General features: G+C 37.9%; 1 protein-coding gene across 4 annotated transcripts in view; it reads left to right on the plus strand.

Annotated features, from left to right (window-relative positions):
• Positions 1-16,411, plus strand: part of abr (ABR activator of RhoGEF and GTPase) — a 118,730-nt gene that overhangs the window by 34,490 nt on the left and 67,829 nt on the right. For 3 of the 4 annotated variants that reach the window (XM_011483721.4, XM_011483722.4, XM_004076596.5), the window contains exon 2: positions 15,132-15,310. In XM_011483721.4, the coding sequence (XP_011482023.1) occupies positions 15,132-15,310 (179 nt within the window). Of the gene's footprint in view, positions 1-1,394; positions 1,538-15,131; positions 15,311-16,411 lie in introns of those variants that run through there. The other variant, XM_023962928.2, reaches the window with a different exon arrangement.

Below are 16,411 nucleotides of genomic sequence, written 5' to 3' on the forward strand. Positions count from 1 at the left end.
TCCTGGACAGGTCGGCAGTCTGTTAAAGGGCCACAAATCACACACACATATTCACAGCTAGGGGCAATTGAGAGTACGCTAACCAATTAACCCAGCATGTTTTTGGATGGTGGAAGGAAGCCGGAGTCCCCAGAGAAAACCCAAGCATGCAGAGAACATGCAAACTCCACGCAGAAAGGTCCCCCATTGGTTTCCTGTTTCAGGTCCCCCAGTCGGGACTTGAATCAGCTTTCTTGCTGTGAGGCAAGAGCGCTAACCACTGCGCCACTGGGTAGCCAAAAAAAAAAAAAAAATGGTTGCAAATTTGGAAAATAAACATGATAATGTAACAAGAATGAAATGATGACATAATTTCTGCTCCAGAACAGCGGCTGCTGTTGGCCGCCTTTGTCATTCATCCTCTGATGTGGCGTACAGTAGTGATAATGCTTTCCCAAAGTTTGGTTGATTTTCTGCTTTTTTCTGTATAGTGCAATGAATTTGGATTAATTATACAACAATAGTGTTTTTTTTTCAAATAACTATTTTTTTTTTCACAATACAAAAAAGATTTACTCTATTCGTTGCTTTTTCATTGTGTTGATTAATTACAAGGTTTTCTGGAGACTAGGTTAACTAGAATCAGGCAGAGGCAGGACAGATTATGACCGTTATGTGTTAAACTTTGGTTTTTGTACAATTTTTTATTCTTATTGTTTTTTTAATAAAGAGATTGTTTTGTCTGATGTCAGACTGTCTCACGGCAAAACATTAAACCGCTACATTGTTCCTGTCAAATCCATCACTGTGTGAAATAAAAATACAGAAAATCTAAATACTGTCAAGAGTGTAAAATCCAATCAAAAAAGCTATATTGATGTTTTCTACAACTGAGAGTTAAGAAAACACACCTTAAGTTGAGTAAAACCTTAATGACATAAATGTTCTAAATTCACCTTTTGTCTTGTATTTTAGTATTTTAGTTAGCTAGAAGAAAAATGTAATGGGATCATATTTTAATATATTTGGTTATTATTGTTATCTTTCCATTTAAGCATTGAGGAATAATAATAATAGGTCATGGCATAGTTACGTTGAAAATTTCTGAAACCTTTTGTTATGCATGATGTTAGAGGGTGTGGCATATGTCTCAATGTATTTTTGTTTTGTGTCTATGGGGATCTTTACATCCTAAGGGACTGGAGGCTTTACTGTTTGTGTGTGTTTGCCATCTGACTTTAGATGGCCACCATCCTGTAGGGCTTTGGTAACCATCAAGCCCCCCCCCCCCCCCCCCCCCCCCCCATCCATGCCCCCTATTACTTCAGCCAATCCGCACAGAGCGACTCTTCTTCTGTGGCCAATAGCACGGCTGGCATGTTTACATGATCCCGGAAGGCAGTGCACGTCATTAGGCATTCAGGGTAGTGTAGCGGAAGAGAGGAGAAGAGGAAAATAGGGAAAGGAGTGGGGGGTGAAATAAAAGCGAGATGAGACCATTATGAGTTGAGGCTGATGGATGCACTCAAACAACAACCAGTCAAGCAGCAAGACTCAGGTGAGGAAACTGATAAATTATAAAAATATGCCTTCCTTGAGTTAATTTATGCTGTATGGTGGTTTGCTTTTGGTGGTTGAATGATTCATGTGTGGAATCTGTAAACCTGCTGCCAGATCGTCTCCTTTATTCATGTCTTTGTTTATGTCGATGTCTGTCTCATTAAACATTAATTAATGCACTATGCTTTGGCCTTCTGCTCAATGTTGAGGAAGCAAGGACTCAGGTGACAAGGTTTATATTAATTCACCAGCTTGATGTGTTGAGTTATCCTTGGAAAGACATTGAACCCCCCAGTTTTATGTTGCTGCCAATTGAATGATTACAACCCACATGCATTAGGTTATAATCATGTGGTTCCGCCAAAATCTTTCACAATAAAAGCTAATCTGATTACGAAACTTTACTAGGTACCCTTAAGTAAACCGTACATAAAATATTTCATTGTTTTATTCACAAAAATCTCAGCTGTATTACTGAAATGATTGGTTTTATTGGGTTTAGAACCACTATTTTGTTTAAAAAGCATTGTTGTTTGGAAAAAAAATAGAAAAGTACTGAACAGTGCAGGTGAAGTTTTCCAGATTCCTTGTATTTCCTCAATCAAGTGTAAAATAAATCTGTGTACAAACAAACAAGTAAACCGAATGAATGTCAAATCCATTCCCATTTTAGTTTCATAAATTTTCAGACCACTGTTTTTCCACATAAAATAATCCAAAGGGAACATTATCAGAACATTCTAGCGCACTTTATAGTCACATGTCTTTGCTAAATTCAAAGTGTTTCCACTCATTGGAAAGGAATGATGGACTGATCAGTCACGTGTGTTGTCTGCTGCATCACAGCACACAACACAATGAATTGATGAATGAATTGATGAATGAATCCATTATTTTCCAATATCAATCATTCATTTACAAATGGTTTTATAATGGTATAGGTTAATTCAATTAAGAACTTGCCTCAAACAGAGCGATCTGGAGGGATTGTAGAAATATAAATCGTTGATTAAGTCGATTAATCGTTACACCACTACATGTACTGCATCACATGAATGTACTTCTCTGACACCCCAGACTCCTTTATACAAACCCACAGCTCCTCTGGTCGCTCTATCGTACACTTATCCTAAATCTACAAAACTCCAATTCTGCTCCTTCTGGCTTTTTCTGTTCTCGATCATCATTCTCAAAGCAAATAATGTATTTTTTTGCAATCTTTCTGCAATGATGAAACAATAGTATTCCCTTCTTTCTTTAGTGGAGCTTCTACTATTTTTGGAAAGTCATACATGATACATGTGTTAAAACATCTTCTCATGCTCCAGACACCATAGTTTAAATTAATTATTAAAAAAATAATAAAACAAAGAAGAAGAATTTCTGTCAAGATCAGACAACCATCCCGTGCTTGTTTTTACTACTCTATATCTATATAAGTGAATCCTTGGTGTGTAAGTTGGTTGTCCATTCTTATTTACACAACTTTATATTGGATCAAACTCTCCCCTCCTTCTATCTCCATCACAAGTCTCCTAACTGGACTGTGGAGTTTAATAAACAGTGGAATCACCAACCAGGGATTGCCTGGGAAGCTTTTGACATGCACTTGCATTTTAATAGCTTCATTCATTGTGATGCCTTTGTTTCCCTCACCACATGGACACCAGCTTGTGGGCAGGATGCTGCTGGACATTTGGGCAAGGATGCCCACACTGTAGAGTTGTAGAACTCTTTTGCTGTTTCCGTCGTGGGTGTGTTGGGATATAATGGCTCAAAACCATTATCAAAATCATCTCAAAACTGCTGCTGACAAACAGGAGGAAGGTGGGCAACAGTGTGCATTTTGCGAGGGTGGTGGAGGCATTTGTGTCTTGTTCATTATTTGTTTAGAGGTGTGTCACCACTTATATGTGGCCTTTTTGTGTGGAGATAGAAACAGCTTTAAGCCCTGCTTGCGGTAACCCTATCTTTCCTTGGAAGCTGGGGTTGTAACCGGTCCAAGCACTGGGGATTTAAGCCAGTTAATTATAATGTATAGTGGCTGGCTGCCATAGTAACAGTGGTTGGTGGGGTTTTAGGGCTGCAGGAGGTATACTGATTCATACATGTGCTTATTTGGTGGAGTCATTATCTCTTGCTGCTTTCAGGCATATGGTCCAGGGAGATATGCAACATAAGTAGAGTTGTATGTTATTTGATGCATTGAAAAGAAAATGGATTTTTCCGCATGTTAGCACACAGGATGTAGATGGATTGATAATTTGAATAACTATTTATCAGCCTCATCTAATGTCAGAATACTTAAACAGACTCAAAGTAACCATCCAACTGTTTAGACAGGAGGTTTTTTGTCTTTGGGATCTGTAAGGTTTTGTAGTCTTCTATTCCAGTTTGCCTCGCCCCCCTCTAGGATTCCCTCCCTCTTTATTTGTTTCAATGTGGGAGTCCTGCAGCTAACTGATCTTTGAAGTTTTCACTACCCCAGCCCCTGAGCAGTGGTTGCATCTACCTGAGGAGACCATCATCTTGATCAAGCTAGGAGAGAAACAAAGACCACAACTTCACAGGATGACTCACAGACCTTTTATACTGCAGTTTAAGGTGCACTGACCTGGTATATTTTCTTTTAATCCACAAAAGAAAATATGTCTGTGAATTAAAAACACGAAGATGGGTCTTGAATTCTTTGTAGTTATAAATCCTGATGGATTAATGGTGCAAGAGGAAAAATTACAATTTGGAAATATTATCTTTTGTCTTTTTTTTTTTGGTCTTGGAAACATGGAGGATGTTTTGACCTATTTATGACGTGAAATCGAAAAGAAGAGAACACTCAAGGTTTGAGTTTCTTAGTAAATTCATGAAATAATAAATGTGGCTGTTGTTTCTTTTTTCCTCGATTGCTTTCACAAATGTGGAATTACATGGATTGCAAAACTGAAAAGGTCTATAGTCATTTTAAATATGCCTGACAAGTGATTTAGTTTTTCAGTAGACAGGGTGATGTTAACTGAATGGTTTTCAGACTAATCATTTAGTTAAATTTAGTGTAAAAAACCTTCTAGTTATAAACTTTTACAAGTTTAGGTTTTAACACTTGAAACTTGAGTGACTGACTTTAAAATTCCAGTTTGCACATCTTCGTGCATTCAAAAATGTCTTTTTAACTGTGAATTATATTATGCATTTTTATGAATATTTAGGTAGAAGTGACTTCTGTGTTCTCAATCCTGACATAAATATGGAAGCCTGGGTTTTTTATCATCACAGTCGCATTTAATCTGGCATCCATATGTAATTGGTTTGCCATCATTTTTTGTATTTACGTCTTCTTCTTTACGTGCACTGAATTATTCACTTAATCATGAAATATAGTTACAGCTGAAGAGCTTTCTGTATTGTTTGATGTCAGAGACTAACAATAGGAATGGATTTATGAGAATGCCCTGGAATAGTTTCCTTCCTGCTTTAGAGAAACGTGTCATTAATTCCTACAGCTAATACATTTGATTTACTGGAAAAAAGTCTTGTGAAAAGTACATTTATAAACAAAAGTAACCTCATTTCAATGTATTTTTTAATCCTCTATTTCTTAGAATTTGCTTGTCTTTTTTTTCATAGCCACTACTGGATGAGTCCAAACACAGATATTTAGATTATAAGAGCCTCTTTTAAACCTCAGACTCTCCAATCAACATCAACAGTTTTCCTTAAATCTCTTGCTTTGAAACATTTGAACATTAAAACATAATGTTCTTAAATCTTGATGTAGTTTTTCTGAGATTTTTTTCTTCTTGATGGTTTCTTGAGTGTTTAGGCAATGACTTTTGTGCAGTCACCATAAACAAAACACTTGAGTCATTTAGTAAGCATTGATTTTCTCGTCCAATAACATTGTGGTTCATCGATCCAATAACAGATCGGAATCAGACACGGTGCTGTGAGGTTTCTAACCTCTACCAGCCTGGTGCATTATCAACATGCCCAACATGCATGCTATCTCTTTCCATGGAAGTGACTGTATGTGGTTTGTGTTTCTATAAGTGTGTGGGCGTGTCCTCCTATCGACTGTACATAGGGCTTCTCTGGTTAGGAGCTCATTTCTGTCAGCAAGCAAAGAAAGAAATCAAAGTAGAAAAATTAAAAAGGAAAAATGTTACAACATGAAACAAGCAATATTTTCTCTAATTGGTGTGTTTTAGGGTCAAACTTTTTATATTTATTTTTACAACATTTTTTGTGTGAAGGATGAAAGTCACAAAAAGTTAATGTGGTGATAACACTGATGAATAATAGAAGCAGTTGTGAAAATGGAAGTGAAAAAAACGAATTATTCATTTATTTTGACTTTTTTTCTTCAGGAAAGACTGACAATCTATAAAGTGACATGAGCAAAAAATGAATAAAAAAACGTAAATTAAAGGAAACATTTGCACAGTAAAGCTAGATTTTTACGTTGAATTGTTGTTTGCAGCAAATACAAATTGGTTATTTCTGGTTGGTGGAGAAAAACCCTTCTAGCATGTGCGATCCCTGTGACCCACGCAGCACAGGATCTGCTTGGTGTCTACTGTCTTGCAGCTTTAACAACTTTGATGGTAGGAGACGGGTTTATATTCATTGCAAACAGTTTGCCAAATGTTATTTTAAGCTGTTAAAGTTTGACAGAAAAGTGAATCAATGTTCAGGAAAGATTTCTTTTTAGTTGTTCAAGTTGACTGGAGCTTATTGAAAGGCTTAGGGAATACAGTAGTTTCTTTTTTTTTCATACAGAGGACTCTAACCAAAAGACTGCAATTAACTGGCTTACTGAGAGCGTGAGGATTTAAATTTGAGGTGAAAATCTTATGGACATAAGGGCAGTTACATTTTTTGACACACTACTGGAAAAACTTTGGTTTCTTTAAAAAGGTTTTTCTTACACAAGACGTAACGCACATTAACACCACTTTTATTAATCAGAAAGCTCTTCAATAACTTCAGTTTTCAGTTTTTTACTTCTTAAATTATGCCTTGTAAATGTTTCTGTCCCTTTAACAAGTTGAAGTAATTTTTTTATTATTTTCACCCTTCTGATCTCTTTCCTTTGAACAAATGTTTTAATTCTAAACATGTGGACCTATAAATACAAGTCAGCACAACATTAAAAAAAGTTGACTGTTCTCAACAAATTCTTCGTCACCTTTTTTTTCATCCGCCCATTTTAATCTAGCTTAATTCTTTAACACTGGAGATGTGACACCTAAATAACTGTAAATCTTTGACCGTTTACGCAATCAACGTAAATCAACTGATTGTATCACAGAGAAGAGCAACTTTGCATTTGGCTTTGCACTTCACAAACGTAAAGTATTACAAAACAGTGCAAAGCTGTTACTCTGCGACAGATTCAGCTGATTTGTAAATTGCATATCATCACAAAGCTGCTTTTCTCCACTTCAGAATCCACTGGAATTACGTTGATTGCATAAATGGTGTAAGATTTACGGTAGTCAAAATAATGTCAACATTGGAGCTAAAGCACAGGTGGTAAAGGTTTAATCCCTTTTGTGGTCATGAGATTGCTGGAGCCTATCCCTGTGAGCAAATGCTGGTTTCACCCTGGATAGTTTGTCAGTCCATTACAGATCCTCATTTATCCATATATTTGATGAATGATCATTCCACCTGTACTGACATTTTATTTTTAAAGCTACTTTTATCACTTGAATGCAGTGTAATCACAGCATTGTTTATTTTTTCATTTGCTTTTATGACTTTAACCAAGTGATATTGTTGACTTGACTGTGAAAGGAACTTATGTGAAGTTTAACTGATTTTTTTGTATTGTTGAGTCATGGGAGCTAATTTGATTTTTGGACCCGGTTTTGTTCCTGCTATTGAAATACCTCACACTGAAGAAAGAGTAAGCGACTAAAGATCCTCATCAAGACTTAATTTCCCCTGTGTCGACCAGGGATCCCACAACAGAGAGGAATAAAACATTCCATTCTCTCTGCACTCTTTTCCCCCCACAATGACCAAGATGAATGAATCTGAAAAGAAGGAAGTCATGCACTCAGAGGAGAAACATTAGCTTGGCTGCTTCTTGGTGCCCACACTCTTTTGAGCGGGCTGCGGGGCCTAATATAATTTATCTTTTCTACAGAAAAATGCTGAGCCGGCCAGCTTGGTTCCCTGATTACATTTTCTCTCTGCAGTGCTAACTTTTCTAAAATTTTGCCCTAAAGGTGGTGGAGGGGAGGAGCTGGGTGGATGCTTGAACAGAAGAATCATGAAATATCGTTTTAACACTCAAAATTGTCTGATAAGGTAATGGCCGTCCTTGGCCTTCCTTTTTCTTTTTTTGCTTGTTTTCTCGTGAAAACGATATGTATTATCAGAAGCACAATCTCCACCTGAGTTAGACTACAAAAAAGTAGTAAATTTGAAATTGATCAGCTCTTCTAGTGGTTGACATTTTATCTGACAAACTGCTTTGTTTTGCTGCAGTAGAAATATTTAAAAAGTATTTATTTTGTTATACTGTTATCACAGCATAACCAAATTTGTTATCTTGTGATAATGACATCTACACATTGTTTTTTTTCCTGTGATAACGTGATGATAGCTGCTGTCATCACAAGAAAACAGGCACACACAAAAAAAGGAGGGTAGGCCGTTCTCGGCTTTCCTAGTCTGGCTTCCACAACCTTTTTTTTTTTGTATAAAAACGAAGGTTTAATATGATGTAACCAATATGGTTCCTTGAGTACAATTAAAATGGCTGCTGGATTAAACAACTGAAGAAACACTTTCTTACAGTAATAAAGGGTTTTTCCTAATGCTACCCTGAACGCAATTTGCGTGTCAAATTCGTGTCAGCCTCCTCTATTAGGACGCGCAGAGAATTTGCTGACCACTTGTTGTCCCACATTAGACTATGGAAGGAAAAATTACATATAAATTAGTGGACCTTTTTATTATTGTCTCGATACAAAACAGAAAAATAACAAAGCTCAAGAGGACAACAACCAGATTCTCCCAGATGTTGGCTTTGGATTCCATCCGCTAATTGCATCATTGAACACGTCAAGATGAGTCCCTGATTGGTTGACGTGACATGTCTTCTTTGTCAAAGTTCAGATTTTTCAAAACTCTGGCCCCACCACCCAAATTGAGGACCGATGTGCCGCACTTGACGCTCAAATCACGGCACAGGACCACTGGTTGTGTCTGTACATTGACTTAACATAAAAACTGAACACCTCTGCTGCACGAATGACTTTCAGTGTGAATGCAGCATAACACATCATACTTTAGCATACCTAAAGGTTTCCATGACATTCAAAAGTGGAGCTGTTTTGGGATAGTACAGCAGTATTGTTGGCTTTGTTTTGAATAAAGAGAGAACTTAGTGAACTGAAACACCGGATTTGAATTGGAGATGAACAGCGTGTTATAAAACAAGGTGTTCTAACATAGAAACACAATGTCACAGCATTAGATGGAAAAGAGTGGCTTGAGTTGACCCAAAGCACTTTATTATGTCTAAGTGTGTGTGTGTGTGTGTGTGTGTGTGTGTGTGTGTATGGACTGCCCCATGGTATGAGTCAGAAAATGCAAGCAGCCTAAAAATGTTTTCAAAGTTGGCTCTTTTATTCTAAGAACTGTCCTGCAAAGAACAACAGACACCTCCTGACACCAGCACAGGAGGTTATCAGCAAGCAGAACACATTTGCATCAAGCTTGTTGTCATGGCGGCGATCGCTTTTCCTATGGAAACAGAAACCACTGATAAAGAGTGACAGGTGGATTTAGAGCTGTGTTTCAGGAGCCATGTGAGCTGACACTTAGGGTTGGGGGGCATCCCTGAACCCAGTTGCAGCAACAGCCTTTTCATATTTACACGCAAAATCCAAAATATTCAATTCAATTGTATTGTATTGTATTGTATTGTATTGTTTTTATTTATTTATTTATTCATTCATTCACCTTTATTTAACCAGGATAAAACTCATTGAGATTAAAAATCTCTTTTGCAAAAGCGTCCTGGCCAAGAGGCAGCTGCACAACAATAACACACATTTCTTATTTACACTCACACTCAATCAACATAAAAAAGACAGTGTTAAATAAAGCATTTGGAGTTTGATAGCTTTGTCTCACGTTCATTTAAAAGTAATTTGAAGGAGTCCAGAGAAATCAATTTTTTCAATTTAATTGAAAGCATTCAATTACATTTTTAATTAATTTAAATAGCCCAATATTACAATGGTCGCCTCAATGGGATTCATACCGTTAATTGTATACGAAATTCTACATGTAATGGCTAAACTAAACTAAAAAGACTAAGACAAACTGGGCATCCCTTCCCTTAGACCTTCCTTCTCGGTAAGTAAAAACTCCTCAAAAAAAACCCAACGGATTCATAAAAAACAAAGAAGAAACCTCAGGGGTGTCCATATGAAGGAGGGATCCCCTCCCAGGACCAGCAGTCCACGTATCAGAAGAATTCTTAAATAATTATCTTATCTAACTCAACAACAACATATTTAAATAATCCAGGGCTTCATACAGATGAGTAGGGGAATGGCTGGGGGCGCGAAACAAGCCAGAGGTAGGATCCACGGTCAAGTGTAGGAGCAGGAGCAGAGAGCCAGAGGCGAGGTACCCAGTCAGGTACAGGAGCACAGACGAGCCAACTGGAACCTGGAGTCACTCCAGTTCCCTCAGAGTGGAGTGGGAAAGAGGGACAACACATGAATTGCACTCCACCAAACAGAGTCATGGAGAACTAAATGATAAAGACATTATCAAGAATAGAGGAGAGGAGAAGCAGATGAGAATAGAGGACAAAACCCCAGTGCACCATACTTTCCTCAGCAAGTGTCAGTAAAACTAAATTAACCTCTGGAATTTTGGAGATGATCCAGTTGATTAGAATTTAAAATCCAATTTAGTCTATAGCATTGATTACAGTGCTGTGTTGACCAGTCCAGATTTATTTTGTCATTAAAGGACCATAATTTTATACTACAATTCATTGCCTGGTAACATAATATAATGCCAATCTACAGCTTAATGTCAAACATTACTGAATGATAGCATTCAGAGGATGGTCAATGCCAACTTCCTGAATAAACGTGGATTCAAGCTTATGGAGTCATGATCTGGCAATAGGATTGGATAAAAAACCAGTTTAGTTTGCACCCCAACACCCATTCTGCTTGGTTATGAAATTTTAACCAAGTCTATGTATTATTAAACGTATCCTGCCTCTATCTCCAGCTGTGGGCATCTTACATGTGACATGCTTTTACTCTAATTCTGGCTTCAGCTAATGAAACTGTACTGGTCAAGTATTGAGGCAGTACTTGATGTGTTTGGCTTTCAGTCACTAAACACCAAGAAGGGTCAGGTCGGTTATCTGCATTAAGGTTAACTCTGTGCTCATTTATCATGCTCACTTAGTGGATATTTCCTCCAAAGGAAGGAAGAAGTCTTAGCTGTGATGACCTCTTCATTCTCAGTACAGCCTTCTCCAGCTTGCAAAGTGGATGCAGTCACATTTAATGGTAGAAGGCTCCAAAATCAGCCCAAAATTTTTCTTCTTAGCTTTTTGCTACACTGGAGGTCAGAATGAGCCCTTTTCTCTTTTTAGACATCTACTTGATATCTAACTTTTGACTATATGAAAGAACTTGACTCAGTGACCCCTCTCCCCTCACGTAGCAAATAGGAAGTACCCACCAGTTGAAATCTGAAATCCCATAGACCTCTATTGAGATGTAAACAGCTATTACATTGTGTCTCTGATACCTTTTTTTTTAAAAATGTTAATAATCCTTGTTTTTCCAAAAAAATTAAGCACAAGTTATTTAAGTCATAAACTGACCAATCAGATGCCTCAATAAAAGTAAGTTGTCTTGTGTCGCTCGTTTGAAGCGTTTGATCGACAGATTCTTCCGATTCTGCTTTCAGTGAAAGGGGTGTGGTCTTCTAACACACTCCCTCCTGATTGGAGAGAGTGGTTGGCATAGACTGATAATGTCTGGTTCCAATATGGCGACGGCTGTATCCGGGAAAAATTGTGTCTGAATTACTTCATTTATTTGGAACCAGAAGCAATTTGTTTTCCTTGAGTGATGTCCCACTCACTCGGTCCAGTTCTCCTATACCGTCAATGATACCATTTTATAGATGAACCTGTTTACTTGGTTCCCTGCTAACAGCTGAAATGTTTACCTGTTTGCACAGTGGCCTTGAGAGTCCTAAAAGGCACTTTTAAAATAAATGTATCATTATCATTATTATTATTATTATATATTATTATTACCTATATCCATCAATAAAACTAATACAAGTTCCACAAGTTTTTTTTTAAAATAATTTTTCTATAATTTGAACAATTTTACATGTTTGTCACTTCCTCCTATGCTTCATTTGAAAGAATGAAGGCAAGGTAAAGAGCCAGGTTCAGCTCCTCAGTGACATTTTGTTAATTTTTAGAATGTCTCTTTACTCTGATCAAGCAGAGTCAAACACAGTGGTAAGACTCTTCTTGGAGGTCAAGTGTATCATTGGCTCCTTCTTTTCCAGTCGTGGTCAGTCTGCAATTCCTCTGCTCTCTGGATGTTTTGGTGATTGTTGGTCTGTCTGACAGCTTCACTGTAAAAGTGCTCAGACTGAAAATGTGTTGACTTTTTTTTTAGCTCTTCTTCCTCAAAGGCCGTGTTTTAAATTTGTAACACTCCCTTTCATCCATTCATCTTAAACGTTGGTGCTGGTTCTAACTTGTATTGTTTCATTTTTGTGACCGTACTGTGTTTTTGTGGCCATGTAGGTACAAGGGGTTTAAACTCTGCACTTTTTAATTAAAAAAAAATAAAAAGCACAGGCATTAAAGGGGGTAACGATTCATTTTAACAATGATTCATATCATATCATAATTTGTGGTATCTGAAACGATTCATAGTTGATTTTTGGTTCATTTTGAACGATCCGATTCAATCTCATTCACTGACTTGAAATCAATCCAGGACATCTTTAACCAAAATATTCAACCAGATTGACTCAGAGATAGATGCCTGCATACTTAACAGTGCAGGTGAAATTTGGATGGATATCTCCATTTTTGTTGTGTCCAGATCAGGACTGCAGACATTATTTGCAGCTTTGCCTTTGTAATGCGCTTTACTGTGATAAACACGTTTTTTGTTATTGTCTTGTTAGGAAGTGAGTAGAAATCTCTGTGAAAAGACTTTTCAAAATCTTGACGATTTATTTTTACGAATGTAAAGCTTTTCATTCAGTGGTTACATTCAATCTCAATTTGTATTGATATAATGACAGTATTTGACCCAAATTTAAAAAAGTCAAGTGTTCCACTCATCCTTTCTTCATTGTGTTGCATTTGTTCACTTAATGATCCTCATACACAATTTCTCCTTAATGGATTTTCTAAAGTAAAAATCGATAAAAGGAGAAAAATGACCAGTTTAGTAACCCTTGTATGTTTAGGTGCAGTATAAAGAGTAAATGTATGAGAGGTCAGCATGGTGTGACGGAGCCTGTATTACAGCCAGCCCACTGTTACAGTCTCTACGGCTTAGACAAGGCTGATTGGCTCTCTACTCAGATTCCAGTCTTTGCTTTTATCAACATTTTCAGCAAAAAGAGAAATCAAAGCACAGTCAAACAGAAAAAAGGAGCAGACCTTGATGTTTCACTAAAAACATGTTTTGCAGACTGTATTGTGTACCGTAGCACCTTCAGCTGCATTAAGCAACAAACAGTCGGGATTAAAAACATTAGTGCTGACGATAAATAGGCTTTTTGTGAGGTGCCTTCAATGCTTTCAATGAGAGGAGAATTTTGTTTTTCTTTTAATAAGAAATTACCTCTGAAAGGAGACAAACATGTCCAGAGGAGTCAAAAAGAGAACAGATGAGAGACTGAAAATGGGAAAAACCAACACATGAACACCTTTACTCTGGGGAAAAAGTGTTTTTTTCTCCAGGATATGGTCACTTTATAGTTAGAATTGATCGAGCCACAGTGCGCTTACCCCCTCTTTGTTGTCCCTTATACTTTTTATTTATGTCATTGCGGCAGAACTCCGGTATAATCAGAATTTTGATGGATGTGTCTCGCAGTTCATTTATCAGCCAGGGTGACAACTACGACCAAACCATATGCTGCCTGTGTCTCTGCAATACACACTTAGAGCAGCTGCTAACAGATGGAGTTTCTTCTCCTTCACTGGTAGTGGTTGTGTGTGTGTGTGTGTGTTATGGTGCATCTCAGAAAGTGACAGATTGCATGGTTGGGCCCTCAGAAACACGAGTTTGATGATGTGAATGGCCCCACTGGGGTTTCCCTTTTCTCTCGTTAGCTCTATATGGGTCGTGTGTCTGATGGTCTTTGAGTACGTGGAGAGCAGCAAGCATACACCCACACTGCCACCCCCTCCTACTAAAAACCACAGTCCTTTATGCAGGAGATGGCAAATGCAAACCTGTTGGGTTTAGTTTCTATATTTGCATGTGTTACTTTTTTTGTGGTTTTACTCTTGCAGTTTTTTTTCCTGCAGTGTTTGTTTGACAGAAAGACAGGAGTTGCTCTTAGTCAGCGCTCTTCTCTTCCATCGGACCTGTCACACATTCTGTCACTTCTGCTCCCGCTTGAGCGCCAGCGTTTTTCACATCGAATACATTCGTCCTTTGACTATGATTCCTGAGTCAAGAAAGAAAATGTAGCGCTGAGTTTTGTGCTAAAGAATCTTCTTCTTTATCCCGCGTTTTGGTTTGTATTTTAAACGGTTTTATATGTCTTTGAGTCCTTAAAGACTCAATCCAATAAAAAAATGGGTTTTTACATTTTTAAAATGTTCTTGTAGCATTTTTCTGATGCTGAATGACAGATAAAGAAAGCTAAGACTAAAATTGCTTTTGTAAGTATTTCTTAATTCAAATTGTTTTGAATCAGGAGCAGAAAAAAATAATGCTGTTTGAAAAGATTGTATTTGCTACATAGAAAATACATTAGGTAGGCCGCGAGCTGCCTGCTCTGCTTCATTCTGAAGCATCAACTGACTAGATCTGTGTATGTCTCAGTTTTCCTCATCTAAGCTTTTATCTGGCTCAAAACTCTATATTGCTCGCCATTTTGTTAAATTGGTAATGTTAGGTTGAGGGTGTGGGAGACTGTAAGCTAGCTCTCAGTTATGGGTAAATGGAAGTTGCTCTGTCTGTTACTCGGAGTCCAATTTCTAATGAACTCCTGCCACTCTGCAGAAATTGTCCTTGAAAACAACACAGGTTTTTAAATTTGGGCAAAAAATTGCATAATCATAATTAAAAAACCACTGGGCAGGCTTTGAAAAAAGATCAAAAGATGACCATAGTGGGTTTTTAAACTACCCTTTTTTATCAAAGGGGGCTTTTCCCCTCTTAGCAAATCAGTCTCAAAGATGCCATTAAGAAAATCAATCATTTTCATGTGATGTAAAGTTCCTGCAATGATCTTCTTTGTGTTGATATGCTAACCAGATTTTTTCCTTCTTTTCATCCTCTCCTCCCCCCTACTGTCGCCTTCTACTTGTCCAGAATGTAACTACAACACAGATGGCTATGAAGGAGAAGGAGCAGAAGACGGCAAGTCCCAGGACGGCTCTGAGACGCTGCCCTACATAGATGAATCACCTACTATGTCTCCCCAGCTGTGCGTGGCCCAGGGCCCTGACGGGGAACCCATATCCCCCACACCACCAGAGGGCCTACATGAGGTGAGGACACAGAGCCCCACTGTTCAGTGTCTTCTTCATAGGTTGATTGGCCATTATAAATAGTTCCTAAAGTGTGTATGAGAGTGGCTATGTGGCCCTGCAACAGACTGACAACCTAACCTGACAAATTCAAACAAACACAAATAAATGCAAACTCAAAATGTGCATGCAGTTCATGGTTTTCAACGTTTATTTCATAATCCAATCTTCATCCAGTTGTCTATAGCATTCATCTTGATGAGCTAAATTAATAAACATATCCTGCTTGATGCGTTTTAATTTGGAGGAACTGATTAGATTAGAGTCTGGGTTATTTACTTCAGCCATTCTGTCATAACAAAGTACTGGTACTCTTTGAGCTTCAAGCCCCTAAAGCATAAAATCGAAGAAATGGAACCATTTAGAAACTTCTTGAATGTCAATACTTTAATTTTAATTAACTATTCGTTCCTCTGGAGTTAAAAAAATATTATTGAAAGAAAAACCTGATAATTGGGTAAATTAAAAATTGGGATGAGATACATTCTTAATCTTCAGCCCGAAAGAGATCACACAACTTTAGGTGGAAGCAAAAGTTGCACACTTTTTGACAGAGACACTGCTTTAATCTGTTGAAGAAGAACTTCCGGTTCTGTCTAACAGTGTCTATGCACCATCTTGTGGTCCGTAGGCAGGTCCTTAAAGCTTCTGCAGGAGTCGGTATAGAAACTGGTTGCTGTATGTCCATAAATGATCACATCCACATATTCTTGTAGATTACCTTACGGCACAGCTTTTAAGACACTTTTCCAGCTTCACCTGGGATTATTTTCCTCTACATCAATGAATGGCCGAATTGTCAATCTTGACCACTTGCAGCTCCACCCACTCATCCAGTGCATGCTCGCTCTGTGCATGTGGCGTGGAGTGGACTTGTGACACATTCACTTTTAGCCACGATATCTGGAATGCCTGCAGCACACAGCAGGCGGCGCAGGCAGGACAGCAGGAAACAGTTATTGAACCAGATGGCGTTTGACACCAATAGCAACTTTGCCACTATGAAAAAAAGCGGGGTTCATTTGAGGACAGAGTGGCTGTTGTTGTTTTTTTATCAAAGAA

The sequence above is a fragment of the Oryzias latipes genome, chromosome 14, assembly GCF_053564925.1.
Source record: "Oryzias latipes strain Hd-rR chromosome 14, Olatipes_Hd-rR_3.1".
Lineage (NCBI taxonomy): Eukaryota > Metazoa > Chordata > Actinopteri > Beloniformes > Adrianichthyidae > Oryzias > Oryzias latipes.